Source organism: Leucopleurus acutus, assembly GCF_964270905.1.
Source record: "Leucopleurus acutus genome assembly, chromosome: 15".
NCBI lineage: Eukaryota > Metazoa > Chordata > Mammalia > Artiodactyla > Delphinidae > Leucopleurus > Leucopleurus acutus.
Genome location: NC_139157.1, coordinates 58,203,546 through 58,231,388, shown reverse-complemented (window position 1 = coordinate 58,231,388; position 27,843 = coordinate 58,203,546). Strand labels below are relative to the sequence as shown.

The window sequence follows — 27,843 nt, the reverse complement described above, 5'->3', positions numbered from 1 at the left end:
GGTTCAGCATCCATTGATTGGTTCTCGGGGAAAAACGAGAGCAAAACTGCCAGGTCTGTGGGTGCTCAGGTAAACAAGCAGAGGCCTGAGAGCGCAAAGCCCTCGTTACTATGCGGTGAGTCTGGGTGCTACCTGGTGGTGTGTGTGAGGATGGGGGCAGATGAAGATGAGGAGAGCTGCTGGGACATCCCACCGCACAAGGCAGTTCCCTTAGGCTCTTTGATAACATTGGGTTGCGTATTTCTCATCCATCCACCCACCTAGCCTGCTGCCTAGGTGGCTAATCCAACTATTTATCTCTATTTAAAATCAATCTTTTGGGAATTCCCTGGCGGTCCAGTGGTTAGGACTCTGCTTTCACTGCCAAGGGCGTGATCAAAAAATAAATAAATACATAAATAATAAAATCAATCCTTTTTTTTTAATGAGTTGAAATTCTTTAAACGTTGCATAAATCTGATTGTTAATTAATCTAGACTTCTACTATCCCATCCTGACAAAACTATGTCTAAAAACAGAATCCCAGAATGTCTCTTCAATTTAATATCAAAAGAATGACCAAAAAGAGGCAATTTAAATCATGATCCAGTTTTCACCTTTCACAGCTAGTGACACCCTTCATGTTCACTTTTAGAAAATATAAGCAGAAGGCAGAGTGACCGTATTTTTCTTTTCCTGACATATTCTGTCAAGTAAAGACTATATTTCCCTACTGCAGTATTTTAACTATAGTCACCTTTAACCTTTTTGGGGGGTCATGAAACTTTTGAGACTCTGATGAAAGCTATGGGACATTCTCGGCAGAAAAATATACACACACGCAAAACTTTGTTCCCTATTTCAGGGGGCTCCTAGAACCTCAGAAGCCTGTATCAGGACCCCAGATACAGAGTCTGTTTTAGAGTCAGAAAGACATGTGCAGATCTTACATGATGTCAGTGACTTTATGTCTGTTGGGTCCCATCTGTCAACGGGAAACAAAATCAAATCTATCAGAGTGGAAACATCTCGTGTCCATATTTACTTTGTAACTCTCCACCCCCATTCTCAGTTCTGTTCACATCATCTTGAGAACATATTTTCTTCCTTTGGCTCCAACTGGTGGCTTTTAGTTCCTAGACAGTGGCTCGTTTATATGTGCTGCATCCTTTTCTTGCTGGGATACAAGAGGTTTATTGATCTCACAATAAATTCTTTTGCTTGATTTTCATGCAAACCATCAGTGTCAGGATTTTTGGCTTTTTTTTTTTTTTTTGATACAGAGAAGACTTGCATGTCATTTGCATCTCATTAGTAATAGTCAAGTAAGAATCTCCCTTCTAATAGAGTCGCATTGTAAGTTAATAAAAGCAATTATGTCTTGACTGTTCTAACACTTTCATTTGGTTTCGTTTCCGTCTTTATTTCTCCATTGACATTTTCTTAGGATTCGTAGATTTTTGGATCAATGTCTGTAAGCCTGTAACTATACAAATATGTTTTACAGAATTGCAGGCACCTTGCCAATCCAGGTTTAAAAAATATTTCCAGTAAGCATGACTTACTCCTATGCCTCGTTACCGAGCAGTCTCTCTAAATCTTTACTTGATGCCTCTCAATATTGTGTATTCCAGGTCAACGGTAGCACAGAAGCCCTCGTTGAGTGTCCCTAGCACACATCAAAAAGACATTTCAAATGTCAAAATTTTTTACTTTTTTGCTTGACTGAGATATTTTTGTTGTGTAGTACTTGAATTCAATACTTCTCTTCAATTTATAATTAATACAATAGTAAAACCTGTAACTATAATAGAAAGGCTATAATTTTATTTGGGGTCTTTAAAGCATTTTATTAAGTTGCCATCAGTAGCATGTAATTGTTATAGTCATAGAAAGGCAATGAAGCTCTAAGAGAACTGAGGCAAATAGCCCAGACTCTAGATTTTGTGATGCTGTTTGATTTAAATGCTTTTGAAGGTGCTACCTTGCATACAGACAATTCACATACGTGATAATAATCCAGTTGTGTGTGGTTATTCTACCACGATGACCATATGATGGTACAGATACTAGGTACAAGTATCAAAGTGGTGACGTGCACAAGCTCAGCAATCAGACTGCCTGGGTCTGCATCTTACTACTTGTGAGAGGCTGAATACACTTAACATCTCTGTGAAATGGAGTGGACGGTAGTCCCTACCTAATGGGGCTATTACTGAATCATACTGAATTTACATCAATTAACAATGTATATTTTTAATAATTGAAAGAGTGTTCTTTCTAAAATAAATGCCCTTTGGGGGATGCTTTTTAATCAATTTCATTACACAGTCCTTAGATTAATCGGTTTTTTTTTTAACTTTTTAATTTATTTTTGGCTGCATTGGGTTTTCGTTGCTGTGCACGGGCTTTCTCTAGTTGCGGCAAGGAAGGGCTACTCTTCGTTTTGGTGCGCGTGCTTTTCATTTCAATGGCTTCTCTTGTTGCAGAGCACGGGCTCCAGGTTTGCTGGCTTTTGTAGTTGCGGTGCACGGGCTCTAGAGCGCAGGCTCAGTAGTTGTGGTGCACAGGCTTAACTGTTCCACGGCCTGTGGGATCTTTCTGGACCAGGAATCGAACCCACCTCCCCTGCATTGGCAGGCAGATTCTAAACCACTGTGCCACCAGGAAAGTCCCTGTACAATATATCCTTGTAGCTTATTTTATTCATAGTAGTTTGTATCTCTTGTATCTTGCCCCTTCACCTTATCTTTCTGTCTTATTTCACTTAGCATCTAAGACCCTCCAACAATATCCATGTTGTTGCAAATGGCAAAATTTCATTCTTTTTTTGTGGCTGAGTAGTATTCCATTGTGTGTGTGTGTGTGTGTGTGTGTGTGTGTGTATTAGGGTGGCAAAAAAAAACTGTTCGGGTGGAAAACCCTGAACGAACTTTTTGCCCAACCCAATACATATATATAAATAACATCGTCTTTATCCATTCATCTGTTGATGGACAGTTAGGTTGCCTCCATATCTTGGCAATTGTAAATAGTGCTGCTATGAACGTTGGGCTGCACATATCTTTTTGAATTAGTATTTTTGTTTTTGTTTTGTTTGGATAAATACTCAGGAGTGGAATTGCTGGGTCATATGGTAGTTCTATTTTTAGTTTTTTGAGGAATCTCCATACTGTTTTCTGTAGGGGCTGCACCAATTCACATGCCCACCAACAGTGTACAAGGGTTCTCTTTTGTCCACATTCTTGCCAACACTTGTTATTTGTAGACTTTTTGATGATAGCAATTCTGACAGATGAGAGTTGATACCTCATTGTGGTTTTGATTTGCATTTCCCTGGTGATTAGCAATGTTGAGCATCTTTTCATGTGCCTATTGGCCATCTGTATATCTTCTTTGGAAAAATGTCTATTCAGGTCATCTATCTTTTTTTTTTTGCAGTACACGGGTCTCTCACTGTTGTGGCCTCTCCCGTTGCAGAGCACAGGCTCCGGATGCACAGGCTCAGCGGCCATGGCTCACGGGCCCAGCCGCTCTGCGGCATGTGGGATCTTCCCAGACCGGGGCACGAACCCGTTTCCCCTGCATCGGCAGGCGGACTCTCAACCACTATGCCACCAGGGAAGCCCTGTCTATCTTTTAATCTGGTTGTTTTTTTGATGTTGAGTTGTATGAGCTGTTTATATATTTTGGATATTAACCCCTTATCAATCATATCATTTGCAAATACTTTTTCCCATTCAGTACATTGTCTTTTTGTTTGTTTTTGGTTTTCTTTGCTGCGCAAAAGTTTTTAAGTTTAATTGGGTTCCATTCATTTATTTTTGCTTTTGTTTCCTTTGCTTGAGGAGACCAAAAAAAAAAAACAAAATACATTGCTACAATTTATGTCAGAGTATTCCACCTATGTTTTCTTCTAAGAGTTTTACAGTTTCTGGTTTTCCATTTAGATTAATACCAACACTTTTCTTTTTTCCCAACAGATAGAATGAAGAAGCTTTGCTTTGGTAACAAAACTACTAGAATTCAGGCTAAGAATCAAACTTTTAAATGAAACCCAGTGGGAACTCCTGATTTTTAGTGTCCTAATTAGACATTAGCAACTGAAGTTAAAATTTCTTTTAACCCTTTAAATTTCAGTTTCCTCCCTGGAATGCCACTGAGAAGCAAATGATAAGCTAAGATGGTTGGGAATTGTTTGCGTGGTGAGCCCAATCCAACAGGCATTGACAAAGAAATACAGAAAGCTTATGAGCTTAAAAGTGAGAAAGGCTAGGGAATTCCCCAGCGGTCCAGTGGGGTGCAGCCAAAAAAAAAAAAAAAAAAATGGTGAGAAAGGCTAGAAAGTAAAAGCTGACTTTCTATATGAGTCACAGGTGTTCAACCTATATTTCTCATGTTTGGTCAACACCCTCTATCAAAGTCCTTATACATTCTGGACTTTCAGAAAAAGCCAAAAAATCACATACTTCAAGAGGCGTGAAAGTATATTTCAAGTCAGTCCCTCTAATTACAAAATGTTAGCCGAAAAAGAAGATTTCCGTAACTAAACTCTTAAATTGAGTTCAAAAATCTTTTCTACTTAAAAAAGGCACCACAAAACATTTATAGAACTGTACAGAGAAAAATGTCCAACATAATCTGAATTTCTTGATTCTAATGTTTGACCAAACCCAGTATATATTTAACAATCAATTTGCTTTCCAAAAACCAAAATTTAAAGGAAAAAAGACATTTTATCTTCCTAAATATAAGTGGTATAAAATAAAACCAGTCAGAAGCATAACTGCCTTTAACTAAAACCAAATAAAGAAGAAGCTAGATGATACAAATTTACTTAAATTAAAACATTACAGTATATATGTATGTGCATACATGCGGGAAAAATATCATATAATCTGTAAGATGAAGTGAAATATGTATACCCTATTTATATAACAAAGGCTGAGAAACTTAAACTCCTAGATCACATAATACCTCATCAAAACTTTTTTTAATCCATAGACTAATCCCTTGAAGGTAGCTATTAGATGAAACAACAAAAGCTTTTTTCTAAGGTTTTAGCCCTTTCTATTGACTTTCTTTTCTTTATGATCCCGTCTCAAAAGACAGATGGCGGGCTTCCCTGGTGGCGCAGTGGTTGAGAGTCCGCCCGCCGATGCAGGGGACACAGGTTCGTGCCCCGGTCCGGGAGGATCCCACATGCCACGGAGCGGCTGGGCCCGTGAGCCATGGCTGCTGAGCCTGCGCGTCCGGAGCCTGTGCTCTGCAACGGGAGAGGCCACAGCAGTGAGAGGGCCGCGTACCAAAAAAAAAAAAAAAAAAAGACAAATGGTATATTTTGCGTATTTGTAAACATCAGACTTTCAAGCCATTTTACTACAGTCCTTAGAAACAATTCATTTCTTCAGCTCTTCATGCACACCTGAGTTGGTGGAGGTTTCAATTCGGAGCTCTTCTGTTTCCTCCTTTAAAGCAAACTCGGCAGGAGCTGGGTGTTCCTGCATGCCGGATTTCACGGCATGAGCTGCATAATTAAGGCTGGTGTTTTTACTCCAATGCCAGTAACCAGAGAAGGGGTTGTAGAGCATTCCTGCCACAGTTTGAACTGACAGACCGTCTGAGAAAAAAAAATATCAGACAAAGCATATTTAATAAATATTTACCTTCCACATGCCAAGAGTCTCATGCAACTCTCCAAATTAAAAAAGGATTCCTAACTCAATAGGCACAAATACTTTGTAGCCATGTACAGCTCATTCTTTACTGCAGCAGAACATAAACTCTAGCACGGTATTTGGGATTTGGTAAGTACTCAATAAATGTTAGTTGTTTTTAGAAAATACCGGCCAACAACTGACTGTTCCAATCATCTTTAAAATATTTTTTCTACTCTATTTTCAACAAAGTTACTTGCAGAGAAGAAATTACCACATTTCATTGGACAGATAATATTATTCCAAGTAAAATCAAGTTTATTGATATACTGTTACATGAACAAAAAGCATGAGACACACATGAGCCTAAGAGGAATACCAAATGCCAAATAAATGAACTGACAAGTGTTATTACTTGACAGGAATTCAACAGGTAAATCAAGGGCTCACAAGCTGTAAAGCAGAGCTAGGCACTGTGGGGAGCACAAAAAGGAGACAGTCTTGCCTTCAAGCCAGAAAGAGGTTAAGAACACTAAAATAACCGTACTATAAGGCATGCTATAACTAGCATAAAACACTACATAAAAAGTGACGGGCTCCCCTGGTGGCGCAGTGGTTGAGAGTCCGCCTGCCGAAGCAGGGGAGACGGGTTCGTGCCCCGGTCCGGGAAGATCCCACATGCTGTGGAGGGGCTAGGCCCGTGAGCCACAACTACTGAGCCTGCGCGTCCGGAGCCTGTGCTCCGCAACGGGAGAGGCCGCAACAGTGAGAGACCCGCGTACCGCAAAAAAAAAAGTGACAAGGAAGTTCAAAATATATCTGACTATGAAGGAAGTAATACGTAAAATAAGCTGATTCAAGCACGGCCTCAATAGGACAAACTGAGGATGTGTAACTAAAAGACATTTGCACCTCATCCTTAAACAGGTGAGGACTAAACAGCAAAAAAGTATTCATTGATCATCTATGATTTGCTTGGCCCTGGGTTAGGTGCCATAGGTGAGAGAAAAGTGGATGTAATACTTAAACCTAACTTCAAGGCGTTTATGATCTAGTTGAGGAGAGAAAACCAACATCCAAAGAATAGTGGCCTATTTCATTAAGTGCTAGGTTAATGTGATTAATAATTATAGGCACATTAAAAGTTCAGTTAGGCCTTGGAAATTGGAAAAAATTTTAATACTTACTTGATTCCAGAATGCTCTCTAGCTTTTCAGGTGAAACAAACTTCTCCCATGTATGAGTACCTTTTGGTACAATACCTGCAATCTGCTCTGAAAATACAATTCCCAAGGCATAGGACAGCTGTGTTTTGTTGATTGTAGTAATGAATAAAGAACCACCAGGCTAAAAAAAAATATGTGTAGAAGTAAAATTTTAAATGTTAGGAGTAACAGTTAGATAAAGGCTTGGCTTCCCCCACCCTCCTCCTTCCTTCCAAACAATTTAAGTGCAGTTAAGATACACAAGTATGGGGACTTCCCTGGGGGTCCAGTGGTTAAGACTCCGTGCTCCCAGTGCAGGGGGCACAGGTTCGATCCCTGGTCGGGGAACTGAGATCCCACACCGCGTGGTCAAAAAAAAAACAAAACACAAACGTACAAGTGTGAATAAAATATAATCTACCAAAATAGAGGTTTTTTTTCTCTCGGGAAGTTCATTGTTATGGGAGTCCACCACAGATGCGTGTACTGAGTTTATGCAACAGTGCTTACAACTAACTCCTAAAATCATACATTACTATGATTTATGTTTATATTTATACATTCTTTTGTACATATCAAATAATTTGTCATAAAAATATAGAAATGAGATCCGGCTGCTCTTCCTTGTTACATGTCCACACTGATGTCTTAATGTGTCCACACTGCTTTCTTTTTGGGTGCCAAGTCTGCCTAACTTGTTTGGTACAGCGCACACTGCCCCATGGTTTGTGCAGGCTGGCAAGGCCAATAAGTGTTCTCTGACAAAAGCCTTAATGATTAAGGTATGAAAGTGTTTTGTTTTGTTTTGATTTCATTAGTATAAAGAATATAAAGAGATCAAGATAAGAACTTCAGTGAATGCAAACCACTTACGGGATTGTTTAGTCTGCCACTTTTTAGTGACTATATTTATAGTGTTTCCTGTATGTACTCCCACAAATGGCAAGAACATTAATGTCTCTTCCACACATTCTCATTAGCACCTGATGGAGATAAAATGCCTAAGACCCCTTCCAAAATAACCATATTAAGATATATATGTATGAAAACATCTCAAATAACACTCTAAACCAAAAATAAAAATGATAAGAGAAGGCCCTGAAATATTGGGATGTGCCCTTAAGACTAAAATATCAGACACTACTTCATTACACATTATAACTTTTCTCTGTAAAACTCTAGTATTCTAAAATATCTCATTAAAAATCACTTATGTGTGGGCTTCCTAGTGGCGCAGTGGTTGAGAGTCTGCCTGCTGATGCAGGGGACACGGGTTCGTGCCCCAGTCCGGGAAGATCCCACATGCCGCGGAGCGGCTGGGCCCATGAGCCATGCCCGCTGAGCCTGCGCGTCCGGAGCCTGTGCTCCGCAACGGGTGAGGCCACAGCAGTGAGAGGTCCACGTACCGCGAAAAAAAAAAAAAATCACTTACGTGTCAATTATATCTCAGTAGAGCTAAGGGAAAAATTACTTATAAATATCTAATCTGTGTTTCATAAAATCTTACTCTAAGGAAATAGTGATGAGCATTGGTTATTTTTTTTTAAATAGTCTTTCCATTAAAGCAAAAATTAGTTTTAAATTCCACGATGCCAGTATCCCTAATATATGTGAGAACTTCCATCCATACACACTGACTGAGACACTACTCAGAAAGAAATAATTACGGAATTTTCCTTGGAAAATAGGAGGTATACCTAATAAAATTTGTTTTTAAGAGGAAACACCACCAAGAAACTATACACATTGAAGGAGACTACAGAGATATGGCAACTAAATGCAATATGGAATACTGGATTGGATCCTACAACAGAAAAATGACATTAGTGGAAATACTAATGAAATTTAACAGGGTCTGTAGTGTAGTTAATAGTATAATGTCAACTAATTTTGTAGTTTTGAGAAATACACCATGGGCTACATACAGGGCTAGGAGTACGGTGAGGCAAGTGAGCTACTGAGGGCACAGAATCCAAGGAGGCACTCACTCTCTGGGGCATGCAAATGCAGGACTGGCGCAGAATAGTGAGTGCCGCCTTTGACTTTCTGCCACACCTGCCTCACCCCAGTTCCTACCCTTATTATGTAGAATGTTAACAGTAGGGGAGACTGGGTGAAGGGCACCCTTCACCACCCTTCACAGTGGGAACACTGTGTACTATCTTTCCAACTCTCCTATAAATCTAAAATTATTTTAAAAGTATTTTTTAAAAGCTCTATTTAGATAAAGGCTAAGCATTTAATTCTTCTAGCTCTTGACCTTAGGGAGTTACCTCTTGAATACATAAACAACAGAGTTGATATAGTAATAATAATACTTTGGAAATATTTATTAAAAGAAAATTTGGAACCACCTTCAGAGGACTGTGTCAAATTATATAAGCATAATAATGTAGGGACTTCCCTGGTGGCGCAGTGGTTAAGAATCCGCCTGCCAATGCAGGGGACACACGTTCGAGCCCTGGTCCAGGAAGATCCCACATGCTGCTGAGCAGATAAAAAGATGTAGCCTTAAGCCCTACTTAAGTGCCTAGTGACCTTTGACTTAAAGACCATGTGACCTCTGACACCTCAGATTCTGATCTTCATTGGGTCAAAGGAGGTCATAATGCCTGCCTTACCTTCCTCACCTGGTTGTAGGTAAGATCTGATGAGATCATTTGTATGAAGTATTCTTTTATAAGCTGATAACTGTTACACATATCACATATACAGAGTGACTTAACAAATGCTGGCTAACCAATTTATGCTAATAATGGTTTTTATTTTTAAGTATTAATCCAAGTCAATTTCTTAGTAATTGTCATTCAATGCCTATTAGGTAATTAATCCAGACTACACCAAAGAAAAATACCACTATAAATCTATTGTTTGTATTGCAGTGTTCAGCACCAACATTTTTCAAGATCCCTGGACATGAAGATACTAGATCTGGAAAACCCCAGATATCGAGGGCAGGCTGAGAGGCAGAAGTAATCTCCAGCAGAGATGCTGTCCCCTCATCCTGTCTTCCTGGTTTCAAGTATTATAAAACATTTATTGCTATGGATACATACACAAACTCAAAAGAAAAAACAAATAAGTAAACTCTGTAAGTCTTACTTTTAACACTTGACAGCAGCACTGTATAAACATTTCTAGATCAATCACATGTTCTACAACTTCAGAAGCTACGACAGCATCAAATGTTTCTGCAGTTTCTTCCACAATCTTTTCCAGGGAACACGCTCTGTACTCTATCCTCTTATCCAGGACTGGGTCAAATGATTTATGGTGCTGTGCTGTTTTAATGTTCTCATCCACAGGATCAATTCCAATAACTGAAGCCCCAAGCCGCCCTAGAGGCTAATGGCATAAGAAATCATTACCCTCAGGAAGAAAATAGAACACACGTTAGCAATAAAAAGCTTCTCAAAAAGGAGACAAGATTAGGCACGAGGTGTTAATTGTTGGAGATCATTTATGGGTACATGAAAGTTCAATATACCATTTTCTCTAGTTTGTACATGTTTGATAATTTCCATAATAAAAAGCTTAAAAGTGAGAACAATAATCACAACAACAACAAAACTTATCAGGAACTGCTTAAGAATAGTGAGGAAATTTTTGTCTACATTCTCTAGATATATTTACAGGCACACAGTACAGTATTAACATATTTAAAGTGCAATAAATGTAACGTCATTGTAAAAAGAGCAAAATTTTCTAATACTCAAACTCTCTGAAGCACATTTTTTTCTCCATAGTTTCTCTTGTGACTGACTAAAAACGATTCTTCGTAGCTAATTCTTCTTTCAGCCTTTATATTCAGTCACTCCCCATGACATGCCCAATTTTTAAACACAGCCTTTATTTTGATCAAAACTGCATAGCATTTATTTTATAACTCTTTAGTTAATAAGTTAAAAGTATAAATCAAATTATTTTAACTTTAGAGACATAAATCTGTAATAATACACGGAGAAGATCATAGAACACATAGAGTAAAATTGTACTAATTTACAATTTGATACACCTCATATTCTTGATTCTAAGGGATGTATTTTCACATATTTTACATTTCCTGAAATTTTATAATTGATGTCAAGAGAAACCAGCACACTGCCATATGAAGAACACATTTTCTGTGCATATGGAAACTTAGCTATGTATCAAAGGCCTCTGTTAACCTCACTGTCAACTTGGCTGTTATGACCTTGACAGTAACACACACCATTGTATCTTCACTTACATTTGTATCCTGTACTGTTTGCTTAAAATATCTTTCAAGCAAAGATTATGATGCAGCATTTAAACAAAAAGTTATTGTGTTGATAGGATATTACAAAATAGAACTGTAGGGCATAAATATTCTGTCAGCTAAAGCAAGTATTGTTCACAGGGAGAAGTACTCTAGAGCACCTAAGAAGGGGAGAGCCCCCAAAGCAGGCAAAATTCTGTTACGTTTTGATACTGAAGCAAGTGCAAAAGGACAGCTTATCAGTGCATTTAAACCAGCGGAAATTGCCTAATATCTTGGGAGAGAAGAGACAACAAAATTTCCAAAGCTATTCAAATGACCAGTGCTTTTTTTTTTAATTGAAGTATAGTTGATTTACAATATTATATTAGTTTCAGGTGTACAACATAGTAATTCAATATTTTTATAGATTATACTCCATTTAAAGTTATTATAAAATAATGGCTATATTTCCCTGTGCTGTACAATATATCCTTGTTGCTTATTTATTTTATGCATAGTAGTTTGTACCTCTTAATCCTCCTACCCATATCTTGCCCCTGTCCCCTTCCTTCTCCCCACTGGCAACCACTGGTTTGTTCTCTGTATCTGTGAATCTGTTTTGTTATATTCATTTGTTTGCTTTATTTTTTTAATTTTTTAATTTTTTCTGCGGTACACGGGCCTCTCACTGCTGTGGCCTCTCCCGTTGCGGAGCACAGGCTCCGGACGCACAGGCCCAGCGGCCATGGTTCACGGGCCCAGCCGCTCTGCGGCATGTGGGATCCTCCCGGACCGGGGCACGAACCCATGTCCCCTGCATCGGCAGGCGGACTCTCAACCACTGTGCCACCAGGGAAGCCCTGTTTGCTTTATTTTTAAGATTCCATACATAAGCGATAACATACAGTATTTGTCTTTGTCTGACTTATTTTACTAAGTGTAATACCCTCTAGGTCTACCCACATTGTTGCAAATGGCAAAATTTTCATTCTTTTTTATGGCTATTATTCCTGTGTGTGTGTGTGTGTGTGTGTGAGAGAGAGAGAGAGAGAGACAGAGAGACAGAGAGACAGAGAGACAGAGAGACAGAGAGATATCTTCTTTATCCATTTATCTGTTGATGGACACTTAGGTTGCTTCCATATCTTGGCTCTTGTAAATAGTGCTGCTATGAACATTGAGGTGCGTGTATCTTTTCGAATTAGTTTTTTTGTTTTCTTCAGATGTATACCCAGGAGTGGAACTGCTCAGTCATATGGTAGTTCTATCTTTAGTTTTTTGAGGAACCTCCATACTGTTTCCTGTAGTGGCTGCACCAATTTACATTCCCACCAACAGTGTACTACGGTTCTGTTTTCTCCACATCGTCATCAGCATTTGTTATTTGTAGAATTTTTAATGATAGCCATTCTGACTGGTGTGAGGTGATATCTAGTTGTGGTTTTGACATGCCTTTCTCTGATGATTAGCAATGTTGAGCATCTTTTCATGTGCCTATTGGCCATCTGTATATCTTCTTTGGAAGAATGTCTACTCAGGTCTTCTGCTTGTTTTTTAACCTGGTTGTTTGTTTTTTGACCTGGTTGTTTGTTTTTTGATGTTGAGTTGTATGAGCTGTTTATATATTTTGGATATTAACCCCTTATCAATCATATCATTTGCAAATACTTTCTCCCATTTAGTAGGTTATCTTTTTGTTCTGATGATGGCTTCCTTTGTTGTGAAAAAGCTTTTAAGTTTAATTAGGTCCCATTTATTTATTTTTACCAGTGCCCCATTTTTGTGTAAAAAAAAAAATCCTCACTATAATTTTCTGAAATACTTATATATTTTTAAGAAAGTAAAAAGCATGTACTAGTTTATAATCATAAAAATATTAAAAACAACATTATACACTTCCTGTTTTAAAAATGAACAATATTATTTGTTAAAAGGATAAAAGAGGCATAAGCCCACATTTTCTCAATTTTTTTTTTTCCCAGTTAAAAATGCCAGGAAAGTTGGGCTTTCCTGGTGGCACAGTGGTTAAGAATCCGCCTGCCAATGCAGGGGACACAGGTTTGAGCCCGGGTCCGGGAAGATCCCACATGTCGCGGAGCAACTAAACCCGTGCGCCACAACTACGGAGGCTGGGCTCTAGAGCCCGAGAGCCACAACTACTGAGTCCGCGTGCCACAACTACTGAAGCCTGCGCACCTAGAGGCCATGGTCCGCAACAAGAGAATCCACTGCAATGAGAAGCCCGCGCACCGCAATGAAGAGCAGCCCCCGCTCACCACAACTAGAGAAAGCCCACACAGCAACGAAGACCCAACACAGCCATAAATAAATAAATAAATAAATATAAAGTTCCCTTTAAAAAAAAAAAAAAAAAGAAAAATGCCAGGAAAGTTGTAAATCACTTACCTCCGTTAACAATCCACCACCACAGCCAACATCAAGAATCTTCATCCCAGACAAAGGTTTTCCTGGCTGGTGATCAGCAACTGTTTTTAAAAGATTGTCTCTTTTAAAAAAATTCAAAATATATAAAAACAAATCATTAATTTTATCAATAAAGTCTTAAAAGTGCATAATTTTCAAAGAAATATTAAACTCTCTTTTTAAACAGACTATTGATTTTGGGGGTAAAAAAACTTATTTTCAGCATAAAATGCCATTATGCTTAATTTATAAGATTTTTATTAATCAGAAGCAGGAGGTTTAAAGTTCTTGAAATAACCTAGTAATAATTATGACTTAACTATTACTTTAGTAATAATCTAAAGAAAAACTTTAAAAACAATCTAGTTTAGATTAACCTAATTTTATTCACTTGAGATATCATGTCACCTGAGGTATTATTAGCTATGTTGCTAGTACTTGCTAGATCCATTTCATATCAGCAACAAATAGGTTATTTTACAGGGTTTAGCAGAAGCAGACTGGAGATCTATATTTGCAGAATTTGCCTACATTCCCTTCTAAATTGAGTCACTTTTCGTCTTCTTAGTGGTGTTTTCATGATCATGTAAACAGGCACCCAAATCAAGTAAACTTAATTCTAAGATAATCATAGCAATATTTTCCCACATACACAAATGTAAGCACACACACATACACACCCATATACACACACAGATATATATAGCTAACAGTATCGTAAACTAAACTTTTAAGTTGGACTACATACAAATTCTAATTATACTTATATTAAAATAAACATCATATATAATAAGGACATCTTAGGAAATCTTTTATTGCTATTCAAATTAATTGACTTCTAAGAAAAACCTAGACAGTGGTTAAGTAGATAATTTCAGAACGTTATAATATACAGGAAGGACCCATTTCAAATGAAATCAAATCCATTCTTCACACATTGGCCAAAATGACCTCTTTATATCATAGTTTAGATCACATTGCTCCCTTCCAATGGTTTTAATTATGATCAGAATAAAATCTAAGCTTCTAACCATAATTTGTACTGCCCTGGATGGTCTTTTCTAGTGTGATGTCTAACTAGTAGTGTCACATTAGTTGGAACAGAGTAGTTCTCAACCTGAGCGTGCATCAGAATCACCTGGAAGGAAAACACAGACTGCTGACCCCCCAAAGCAGTAGGTCCAGTGTGATACCTGAGAATTTTGTATTTCTATCAAGATCACAGGTGATACTGATGTTGCTAGTCCAGGGCTAACCCTGAGAACCACTGATCTAGCCTAACAGAATGACATTTCTGCTTTTCTCTGCCTTAGTGTTTTCAATGATCCACTAATTCAGTGGTAATAAGAATGTGCCAATATTTTCCTTTTTGCTGCACTAATAAAACCAGCAAAAACCAATCAGGAAGTTCCTTGAGGGCAGTCTGAATCTGATATTCTGTGTCTATCACAGTGCCTTGCCCATGTCGGCTGCTCAAAAATGTTTAATAAATAAATAAATAAATGGACAGAAGAACGAATGAACAATTGATAAGTGGAGTCTTGATAAGTGGAGTCTGATGAACCCTTGCCTTTATCTCCCATGGCAAACTCTAAGTTCCTGAAGCACACAGACTGTGGTAGAACTCGAGTGATGCTATTAAAAAATAAATAGTTTCGGGACTTCCCTGGTGGGACAGTGGTTAAGAATCCACCTGCCAGTGCAGGGGACATGGGTTCAAGCCCTGGTCCGGGAAGATCTCACATGCCGCGGAGCAACTAAGCCTGTGCGCCACAACTACTGAGCCTGTGCTCTAGAGCCAGTGAGCCACAACTACTAAGCCCACGCGCCTAGAGCCTGTGCTCCGCAACAAGAGAGGCCACCACAATGAGAAGCCTGTGCACTGCAATGAAGAGTAGCCCCTGCTTGTCACAACTGGAGAAATCCCGTGCAGCAACGAAGACCCAATGCAGCCAAAAATAAGTAAATAAAATAAATTTTAAAAAATATTTAGGGCTTCCCTGGTGACGCAGTGGTTGAAAGTCCGCCTGCCGATGCAGGGGACACGGATTCGTGCCAGTCCGGGAAGATCCCACATGCCGTGGAGCGGCTGGGCCCGTGAGCCATGGCCGCTGGGCCTGCGCGTCCGGAGCCTGTGCTCCGCAACGGAAGAGGCCACAACAGTGAGAGGCCCGCGTACCGCAAAAAAAATAATAATAATAATAATAATTAATAGTGTCAAACAATGGATATTGAAGAGAATCTCCCTAATTTCTAAAGCAAAGTTGAAATGCAGCATTTTGAACCTAGGCATAAACCGAGAGAAAAATGAACTCGAAAGAAAATGAATTATTGAAAAGAGTTGTATTTTAAAAGATCTAGAATTTCTGTAATGTTACCTAATGAACGGCACCCTCAGGTCATTCATAGAGTGAAGAGGTGCATATACTCCTTGCTCGTCCCACCACCTGTGCGCCAAGGCCAGGAAGGTCTTCACCTCACTGCTGTCTACAGTGGTCCGGGAAGTACTGTACGGTCTTGTCCAAGGGAGTCTAAGAGATCAGAAGGAAGAGCCAGGCAAAAACTGCCATTTAAAAAAATGTAACATGGGTTATATTAAGTAGAAAGATATTCTAATTTGCAATTTACTAGATTCTAAATACATGTATCGCTCATTTTTGATGCTTCAAAACAAGTTTTCTTATAATCACATTGCTTATAAATATATATATGTATATGTGTGTGTGTGTGTGTATATATATATTTATATATATATATATATATATAGTCACAGATGAAACAAATTAATTTGCTTTCGAAGTAAGTTACAACAAAAATGAAACTTTATAAAACTTGGCCTTTTGGGTCACGTAGTAGTAGTAGTAGTAGTAGTAACTATTTACTGAATACTTACTAAATACCAGGTACTGCTTGTTTAAGAAATCCCTATATGTCATATGTCATCTTATTTAATCCTCAGCAACTCCATAAGGTAGGTACTGTTATTATCTCTAGTGCACAGACAAGAAAAGGAAGGCTCAGAGAGATTAAGTGGTGGAGCCAGGATTTGAACTCAGATGCCTCAGCCTTCTCTCCATTTCTACTGCTTGATCATACTAATCCAAGCTCCCGTCATCTCTTGCCTGAACTATTGTCCTAGCCTTCTAATTAGTTGGCCTGCTTAGGACTTCATCCCCCTCTAATCTGTTCCCCACAATGCACCCAGAGTGACTGTTCTGAAATATAAATATGATCATGCTATTTTCCCACTGAAAATGCTTCCATGGCTTTCCAGTGACATTGGGAAAAAGACCAAAATCTTTAGCATAGCATACAATATTCTGAATTATTTGGTCCCAAGTTTCTTCCCTCTCCAAAGTCACTTCCCACTACTCTCTTCAACCTCCCCACTCCAGCCACATGGGCCTTCTTTAAGTTCTTTGAATTGGCCATGCTTGTTCATTCCCCAGATACTTTGGACATGTCATTCCCTCTGCCTGGAACATTGTTCTCACATTCCCCCCTCTCTCCTCTACACACCTAATTAATTTCTTCTCATCCTTTAGAGCTTAGTTTAAATGGAATGTCATCTAATACTGTCCTATTTTAACTCCTCTACAACTCTGTACTTCTTTGTGAGCCTATGTGATTAGTTGATCATGTCTGTCCATTAGAACATAAGCTGTCTTGCTTACCATTTTATTCCTAGTGACAAGCACAGTTCCTAAAACACAGTTGGTGCTCGGGAAACATTTGTCAAATAAATAATCTGAAGGAGAAGCCCCAGAAAAGCATATAATTCACGTAAATATATTTTTTAATCAAATGGAATCAAACAGGGACTAAATGGGGATCAGACAGACACTACACCAGGTCCCATGTCAAAGTACATGATAGGAAAATCCTTCAGAGGTTCTTGAGTAAAAGAGAATAGGTTGTTACATTAGCATAGGTAATGCCATTTAAATTTTTACTACGTTTTTCTAAGCTACATAGACTACATTCTATATTGATTACTTAATATCCTTTTAAGAGTTAAATATCACTCTTCTTCAATATTATTTTATGAATATTACCCTCTTTTTCATGCTTCATGCAAAGCCTCAGTAATCAAGGACTAACTTACAGGGACTTCCCTGGTGGTCCAGTGGTAAAGAATCTGCCTTCCAACGCAGGGGACGCGGGTTCAATCCCTGGTCGGGGAACTAAGATCCCACATGCCACGGGGCAACAAAGCCCCCTCGCCGCAACTACTGAGCCCACACACCTCAACTAGAGAGCCCACGTGCTCTGAAGCCTGCACGCCACAACTAGAGAGAAAAAAAAAAAAATCTGCACGCCACAACTAGAGAGAAGCCTATGTGCTGCAATAAAAGATCTCACATGCACAACTAAGACCCAACGAAGCCAAAAATAAATAAATTTTTTTTAAAAAGGACTAACTTGGGCTTCCCTGGTGGCGCAGTGGTTGAGAGTCCGCCTGCCGATGCAGGGGACACGGGTTCGTGCCCCGGTCCGGGAGGATCCCACATGCCGCGGAACGGCTGGGCCTGTGAGCCATGGCCGCTGGGCCTGTACATCTGCAGCCTGTGCTCCGCAATGGGAGAGGCCACAACAGTGAGAGGCCTGCTTATCGCAAAAAAAAAAAAAAAAAAAAAAAGGACTAACTTACAATAGTTAACAGTAGGTGGTTGCTCAGTTGAGTAAGAATGATATTACAGACATCCAATCTTAAAAGAGCCAGTTCATTTATGAGAAGTAGAGCATGCACTTGGAAAACAGAGCTCATACCTTAACCCAATGCAATATTTTTCACAAAGTTAGAAATTGGTTTCTAATATATGAATACATAAAGATATTACTTTGATTCAATCTTACTATCTAGAATATATACTTAACCACCTTATATTTATGTTATACCCAAATCATTTATGATCTAAGCACTGTGTTATTTGTGTCCTGTCATAAGGATATTATGAATAAGTAAAAAGTAGTTCTCTGAGTAATATAGCATTGCATTAAAAATAAAAGCTATCGGGGGCTTCCCTGGTGGCGCAGTGGTTGAGAGTCCGCCTGCCGATGCAGGGGACACGGGTTCGTGCCCCCGTCCGGGAAGATCCCACATGCCGCGGAGCGGCTGGGCCCGTGGGCCGTGGGCGCTGGGCCTGCGCGTCCGGAGCCTGTGCTCCGCAGCGGGAAAGGCCGCAGCGGTGAGAGGCCCGCGTACTGCAAAAATATATATATATATAAAATAAAATAAAAGCTATCGCTAAATATGGATGAAAGGCATGCACTTGATGTATATACTATATTACAAATTTTCTGTGGGTTTGAAATTTCCCAAATTTAAAAGCTGTTGGGAAAATAAGAATATTTAAATAAATAAAAGCTACCCTTAATCAAACCACATGAGCTATACTGACAAAGTTTATTAAACACAATCAATACGAAACTATTATTGCACATAATTATGTGAATATTTGCCACAGTAATGAATAAACTTACCTGTAACTTTTCATCCTATTCAGGCAGGCAAAAGTCATGCTATAGGATTTGAAACATATGATTCTGTATTCACTGAAAACCGATGGTTTAATTTGTAGAGTCCAACTGAGCTGATTTTTTGAATAAGCTGAAAAAAGAAAATTAAATGTCTAGAGAAAGCATTGCACAGTATGAATCCCTGATATGCATGTAATTGAAGAAACTATTTTATACAGCAATCTTATATTACAGTTGATAAACAAAAGGGTTTTTTCCCCTTAATTTTGGATTTTACTTTAAATTATAAAATAAAAATCTTGCATTCTGCCATCTAACTCCAATCACATATTTCTGAAATAATAATCATCAAAAATAAGTAATGCCTATGGTAAAGTTTTTCATGCCATTTGTTTTTACATACATATTATGCTGCACAAAATTATTAAAAAATGATATTCAAATTAAAACTACATTACCTTTTAAACTAGAGTAATTTTCTTTTTTTTTGCCACACCACACACCTTGTGGGATCTTAGTTCCCCAACCAGGGATCAAACCCGGGCCCTTAGCAGTGACAGCGCAGAGTCCTAACCACTGGACCACCAGGGAATTCCCACAAGCTAGGGTAATATTAATTTTGAGATTATTTATCAAAACCAGCTCAAATTATATCACTTTCATGTTAGCTACATGAAATGGATTTATATGTATGCTTAACACATTTTACAGAGGAAAAAAAATGTGCACTTATAGACATATATATCTCCTAAAATAAACAGTCATTCAGTTTATATGTTCCAACTTACACAGGGACCTGCTTTATGAACTAGTTACTCTGCTGCAGAACATTCAGTTGTTCAATAAACATTTAAACAAAGTAGACCTTAGAGCAAAGAAAACTACCAGGGACATTACATTATGATAAAACAGCAAGGATTTACTATATAGTACAGGAAACTATATTCAATATCTTGTAATAACCTATAAAGGATATATAGGTTATATACAGGATATATAGGTTATATATACATGCAATAACCTACATATACAGATGTAAATCTATAGATTTACACCTATATATAAATCTACATATATAGATGTAAATCAACTATACTTCAATTAAAAAAAAAAGAGAGAGAGAGAATCCACCAAGAAGACAAATTACTCTAGCAAAAACCAGACAAAAACCAGACAAAGATGGTACAGCAAAGAAAACCACAGACCAATTTCTCTCATGAACAGATACAAAAATTCTCAATAATTAGTAAACAGAATCCAGCAACATATAAAAGGAAAAATATAGCATAACCAAGTAGGATTTATTCTAGCTATGCAACACTAGTTCAAGAGTAGAAAATCAATCAATGTAATCTACCATATTAATAGTTGAGAGAAGAACACACATAGCTTACTAATTAATGTGGACAAAACATTTGACAAACTCCACACCCACTTACGACTAAAAACGCTCAGCAAACTAAGAATAAAAGAGAAATTCTTCAATCTGATAGAACACCCATAAAAATTCTATAGCTCACAAAGTACTTAATGGTGATAGACTAAGTACTTTACACCTAAAATCAAGAACAAGGCAAGAATGCCCATTCTCATGACTCCTATTCAATGTACTACTAAAAATCTTAGCCAGTACATAAGGCAAGAAAAGGAAATAAAAGGCATACAGAATGGAAAGGAAGAAATTAAACGGTCCCTATTTGCAGATACGATTGTCTATGTATAAAATCCCAAGAAATCTTTAAAATATAAAAATAAAAAGCTCCTGGAATAAGTCGGTTCAGCAAAGTAACAGACTACAAATTCAACACACAAAAAAGTCAATTATTTCTATACATTAACAATGAACAACTGGAAAGCAAAATTCAAAATGCTCTATTATTTAAAATCAGTCCAAGAAAGAATACTTCCATTGTTGTATAAATCCCTCAAAACATGTTCAGATTCTGTATTCTGAAAATTTATATAAAACACTGATGAAAGAAATCAAAGACAACCTAGTAAATGATGAAACATACTGTGTTCATGGATTGGAAGAGTCAACATAAATCCTCCCCAAATTGATCTATATGTTTGAAACAATTTCTATCAAAAGAGACAGAATAAACAATGTTAAAAAGGAGAATAAAACTGCAGAAATCAAATACCCAATTCTAAGACTTATCATAGAGCTACAGTAATCAAGACAGTGTGGTACTGGAGGAGAGACAGACTGAAATATCAATGCAACAAGAGTGTCCAGAGGAAAAAAAAAAAAATTCACCCAACTGATATTTTGACAATGGTGCAAAAGCAGTTCAAAGGAGGAAGAATGGTCTTTTCAGTAAATGGTGTTGAAACAATTAGACGTCATAGACAAAAAAGAAAATTTTGACCGAAATCTTACATCTTATACAAAACTGAACTCAAAATGATCTAAATGCAAAACTATAAAACTTTTAGAAGAAAATATAGGAGAAGCTCTTCCTGATTTAGGGTTACACACAGAGTTCTCACATCTGACACCAAAATCACAATCCATAAAAGAAAATATTGATTAAATTGGATTTAATCAAAGTTTAAAACTTTTGCTCGGCAAAACACCTTGTTCAGAAAAAGAAAAGTCAAGTCACAGAATGGGAGGAAATATTTGTAAAACATATATCCCATAAAGAACTTGTATCTGGAATATATAAAGATACTCTTTAAACTCAACAGTAAAACAAACAGAAAAACAAAAAACCTCCCACAGAAAAACAAAATAAGCAATCCAATTTTAAAATGGCTGCGGGTATTATAAAAAGACACAGACGTTTCATCAAAGAAGATATACAGATGCAAATAAGCACATGAAGAGATGTTAAATAGCAGTAGCCATTAGAGGAATGCAAATGAAAGCCACTACATACCTATCAAATTGGCTAAAATTTAACCATCCCTGATATTACCAGGTGTGGACCAAGACATGAAAAAACTAGATCTCTTATATATTGCTAGTGGGAATGTAAAATGGTACAGACACCATGAAAAGCAGTTTAGCAGTTTCTAATAAAGTTAAACATATATTTATCATGCAGCTTTGCAAGTGCATTCCTGGGCATTTATCCCAGAAAAGTGAAAACTTACGTCCACACAAAAACCTGTACATCAACGTTCACAGCAACTTTATCCATAACAGCCCCAAACTGGAATCAATCAAAATATCCTACAATAGATGAATGGTTAAACAAACGGTGGCATATTCATATCATGAAATACTACTCAGAAATCAAGAGGAATGAACTACTGATACATGCAAAAACTTGGATGGATTTCAAGGGTATTTATGTTGAGTGCAGAAACATTTTTTCAAAAGGTATATACTGTAAGATTCCACTTACATAACACTTGTGAAATGGCAAAATTATAATGGAAATAATAATATAATGGAATGGAAAATAGATCAAGGTTTAAGGTTGGTGGTAAGGTTTGACTATAAAGGAGTATTACCAGGAGTTTCGCTGTGATTGTGGAACAGTTCCATATCCTGATTGTGGTGATTATTACACAAATCTCTATGTGTGGTAACACACACACACACACACACGCACAATGAGTGCATGTAAAGGTGGTGAAATCCAAAGGACTGTAGTTTAGTTGATGGTATCATACTAACGTCAATTTCCTGACTCTGACAATGTATTATGGTTATGTAAGATGTTATCACTGAGGAATTGGGTGAAGGGCATATGGAAATTCTCTGTATTATTTTTGCACCTTCTTATGAGTCTATTTCAAAATAAAAAATTTTTAATTAAAAAGTATAAAAATGGACACTACAAAGTGCTTCTCCTCCCCCTGACTCTAGGTATCCAACTTCCCTCTCTGCAAGCAACCAATGTTACTAGATTTGCATGTAAGCCTCCAGATATTTTATACATATTTCATTTTTGTGTATCAATTTCTCTCTTATTTTATACAAAATGTAGCACAGTATACTCATTGTTCTGCACCTTGCTCTTTCCACCTATCAATGTATCTTGGAGATTTTTTCCATAATAGAGCATAAAGAACTTCCTTTTTTTTAGGTTTGCAAGGTAATCCATTGTATGGCTGTAACTCATCATTTATTTAAGCAGTACCCTATTTTTTTTTGAATTTTATTTATTTTTTATACAGCAGGTTCTTATTAGTCATCCTTTTATATACATCAGTGTATACATGCCAATCCCAATCTCCCAATTCATCACACCACCACCACCACCCCCTGCCACTTTTCCCCCTTGGTAAATGCCATTTGTTCTCTACATGTGTCTCTATTTCTGCCTTAAGCAGTGCCCTATTAATGTACATTTATTTAAATTATTTCTAATCTTTTGCTATTCTGAAAACATAAGATTGAATTACATAGGTAATTTCTTTTTGAGAGTACCTGTATGTAAAACCACAGGTATTGTGTCAATTGCCATGTGCATTTATAAATTTGTAATTACTTTCTTAGATGTTGAACCAATTTGCAATCTCACTAGAAACTATGAGTTTCTAGTGTTGGTTTCCCCACACTGATAATACTTTGATAGTCACCTATGCAGTGTATTATCAAACTTTTTTTATCTTTGCTAATCCAATAGTTGAAAATGGTCTCTCACTATAATTTTAATTTATCATGAGTGAGGTTAAGTGTCTTTTTTTAAGTTTAATGGTGCTATGGTCTGAATATTTGTGTCTCCCCCAAATTCACATGTTGAAATCCTGACCCTCAAGGGGATGGTATTAGGAGGCGGGGGTCTTTGAGAGGGTGGAACCCTCATGATTGGGTTTAGTGCCCTTATAAAAAGAGACCCCAGGGAGAGAACCAGGGAGTGAGCACTCACCAGACACCGAATCTTGGACTCTGCAATCTCCAGGACTGTGAGAAATACATTTTTCTGGTTTATAAGCCACCTAGCCTGTGGTATTTTGCTGTAGCAGTAGGAATGGACTAAGACAAATGGTCATTTATTTTTCATGTCTTGTCTTTTCATAGTCTCTGAACATTTTTCTCCTGAGCTTTTTATGTTTTTAAAATTTTGTTTTGTTTAATAGGACCTCACAGCCTGGCCAAAATTCATTTTAACATCCTCAGAAAGAAAGTTTGTGCTTCTAGGCTTTAGCTCAAGTTATTCTCTCTCCCACCATTTCTATCTGTGTTATTTTTTAAGACCCAGGTCAAATATCACCTCCCTTATGACTTTAGGTAGGTAAATGAGATATCAGAGAATTATGTAGACTGTGATACACAGATAAGGATTTACAGTTGACCCTTGAACAATGTGGCGGTTAGCAGCGCCAAGGCACGCATGCAGTCAAAAATCCAGGTGTAACTTTGCAGTCGGCCCTCCACATCTGCTGCTCCACGTCCTTGGATTCAACCAACCTCAGGCAATGTAGTACTGTAGTACATATTTATTGGGAGAAAACTCCCCACATTTAAGAGGACTGGTGCAGTTCAAACTTGTGTTGTTCAAGGGTCAACTGTGTAAGGTATTATCATGAAATTGAGCCACAAAGATTTCAACACAGTCCTTGCTCTCTGGTCAGTGATGACCCCAATCTCCCTCTCACCTCCCCTATTTCTGGAAAATTAGTCCCTCAGTCATCAGTATGGCCAGAATTCTTAAGGGCCTTAAAATCTACCTCACCATAACTGAGAGAAACTAATCAAGTTTGTATTAATAGAATGCTACCAATTCCTTCTTTACCTCGAATCTGTGATCATTCTGGTATTTGAAATTTTAAAGGAATGGGGAAATTTTTCATCTAATTTATTCAAAAAGTCATTTATCAGCACCTATCAGATACCACGCTGACAGTGAACAAGCCCTCTACCGTGCCAACGGCGTGGTTCCAGCATTCATCATTTATTGTCTGGATTACTCTAAGGCCTCCCTGAGCCTAGTCTTGTCTGCCTCCGTCCCACTGTCTACACAGCTGCCAAGTGTTATTTCTAAAAAACGAGTCTGAGTATGTTGTTCGTTCCGTAATTTCCCACTGTCTTGAAGAGAAAGTCAATCCCAGGAGGTGTACGTGGTCTTTCGTGTAGTTGTCATGGCCTAAAAAGTCTGTCTTATCCCTGGCCATTCTCTGCCCTCTTTTCCAGTCCTTCATCCACACTGTACTTTTCAAGGAACACCTCGCAGTTTCCTAGAAACCTCCTCATTGATACTCAAGCTGGTCCTTTGGCCATTCCAACTTCTTCTAAAACTGGACAACTTCAAGACAGCTCCCTAAATATCTTGTTTAAGAAGTTTCCCTCATCCCAAATATTTATTCCTTCTATGTTCACTTCCAAAATTTGGAAATATTTATACTGTATTTTTTCTAAATTTCTGATTATAAAAGACATATTTACTGAAAAAAATTATGAAAAGTATATAACGAATGATAAAATGATAGATCACCAACTCCACCTCAGATAATCACTGTTAAAATTTTGATGTATCTCTATTCTCACTATATATCCCCAAGTTCATAATACAAACTGATTTGTAAGGTTTTTTTCTTACCTTTTTAAAAATTGAAGTATAGTTAATTTACAATGTTGCATTAGTTTCAGGTGTACCGAAAAGTGATTCAGACAGATTCTTTTCCATTACAGGTTATTACAAGATATTGAATAGAGTTCCCTGTGCTATACAGTAGGTTCTTGTTATTTTATAGGTATTAGTGTGTATATGTTAATACCAAACTCATAATTTATTCCCCACCACCACCACTATCCCCTTCGGTAACCGTAAGTTTGTTTTCTATGTCTGTGAGTCTATTTCTGTTTTCGTAAATAAGTTCGTTTATATCATTTTTTTAGATTTCACATATAAACGATATGATATTTGTCTGTCTGACTTACTTAGTATGATAATCTCTAGGTCCATCCATGTTGCTGCAAATGGCATTATTTCACTTTTTTGTGCTGAGTAATATTCCATTGTGTATATATACCACATCTTCTATATCCATTCATCTGTCAAAGGACTCTTAGTTTCCTTCCGTGTCTTGGCTATTGTAAATAGTGCTGCTATGAACACTGAGGTGCATGTATCTTTTGAAATTAGAGCTTTCTCCAGGTATATACCCAGGAATGGGAATGCAAGATCATATGGTAACTCTATTTTTAGTTTTTTAAGGAACCTCCATACCGTTCTTCATAGTGGCTGCACCAATTTACATTCCCACCAAGAGTGTAGGCGCCTTCCTTTTCTCCACACCCTCTCCAGCATTATTTGTAGACTTTTTAATGGTGGCTATTCTGACTGGTGTGAGGTGATAACGCACTGTAGATTTGCATTTCTCTAATAATTAGCAATATTGAGCATCTTTTCTTGTGCCCGTTGGCCATCTGTACGCCTTCCTCAGAGAAATGTCTATTTAGGTCTTCTGTAACTTACCTTCTTAACACTACATCTAATCATTTTCCATGTGGCTACACATTGATTTAAATCATGTTTATTGGCTGCACTATTTTTCACTCTATTGAGAGTAACAGCTTATCAATTCTTTTTTTGTTTTTGTTTTTGTTTTTTTGGCCAGGCCACACAGCTTGCGTAAGCTCAGTTCCTCCACCAGGGACTGAACCCCAGCTACCGCAGTGAAATCCCGGGAGCCTAACCACTAGGCTACCAGGGAACTCCCACAACTTGTCAATTCTATTGGAGGCCTTTAAGTTTCCCAGTTTTTGCTCTTTATAAGGTGATCTTAGTTCCATCCTGACGTTTTTTTAAAGGGGCCCTTAGGTATCACTTCTTTAAAAATTCCCAGTGCCTGGCAAGCAGTATTTGTTAAATGAGTTTCATGTAAAAAATGAACTTAACGTTCTGGTTAATATTGGGAGTTAAATAATCAAACTGTCTTCTACAAGGATCAGGTTCGGTGTGCTACTTTCTTGATCTTATTTGCCAATACAATGTGTTGAATTAACCTATTCATCAAAAAATAATATTGCTGCCTTAAATTCTGAAACATGGCAAGATACGTGCAAACAAAACACAAACAAAAGGCGATAACTATGAGACAGCTGGTGTCCTTTCCCGCCGGGGCAAAGGAAAAAGACACATGACCTTGAGACTCCAGCCGGCACACCGGCGGCCGGCTCCTGCAGGAGCTCAACGAAAATAAGACAAAGGTCACTGGATACATGGCGGCGGCCCGCAGGCTGCGCTCTCCTCAGCCAGGACCTCTAGTCCTCAGCTATTTTTCCCAGCCTCTGGGTAAGGGACGGTAAGAGCCCAGGCAGAGCGTTCTACGGACAGCAAGGCCCAGGACCTAACGTACAGGTCTTTGATTGACCCCGCGCGGATTCCCGAGACAGCCCGCCGCCCGCGCCTGCGCCTGCGCAGAACAGCCGGCCCGCGCCGTGGGCTGCGTGCGAGCGACCCCCACGCACACACTCACCCGCCGACGTCGTTAATCGAGGACAGTCAGCCTGTGTGCCCCGGAACGCCGACCTATGCGCTCCTAAAAATCGACTCCCGGAGGAGCTCAGCTTGCGGCCTCCCCACATCGTAACATAAAGGATCCACCTCTTCCGGTCCCTCCCGCAAAAGATCCCCAACAGAAAGGTTCCGAGAGCCAAACTAATCATGGTCGCAGTGATGGGTGTTACAGATGTGTGACTGTAGTTACTTTTAACGCTCAACATGTCAAACTGTGCATGCAGTTAAACTATAGAATGTTTCTGTTGTCATAAACTAACTTCAAGATCCTCCATTATGCCTATTCCTGTATGACCACCTCAAAGTAGCCATCAGTAATGATACCACTTCAAGCTATGTGATCTAGCTTTTATTCCTGTATAGCTCTAATTATTTCATATTAAACAGATGTCTCCCAAGAACACTCCTGTAAGACACTGACCGAAACTTATAATTACAAAAGATCCGAAGCA

The 27,843-nt window shown here is 38.2% G+C and overlaps 1 protein-coding gene across 1 annotated transcript; it reads right to left on the bottom strand.

The window, feature by feature from the left end:
* Positions 1-17: 17 nt before the first annotated feature.
* COQ3 (coenzyme Q3, methyltransferase) lies at positions 18-27,843 on the bottom strand. The gene is made up of 7 exons (XM_082856092.1): positions 27,351-27,843; positions 18,972-19,098; positions 15,866-16,018; positions 13,470-13,569; positions 9,944-10,186; positions 6,824-6,983; positions 18-5,599 (listed from the first exon to the last, which is right to left on the bottom strand). The coding sequence occupies exons 1-7, from the start codon at positions 27,595-27,597 to the stop codon at positions 5,379-5,381; spliced, it is 1,251 nt and encodes a 416-aa protein (XP_082712218.1). The 5' UTR covers positions 27,598-27,843; the 3' UTR covers positions 18-5,378.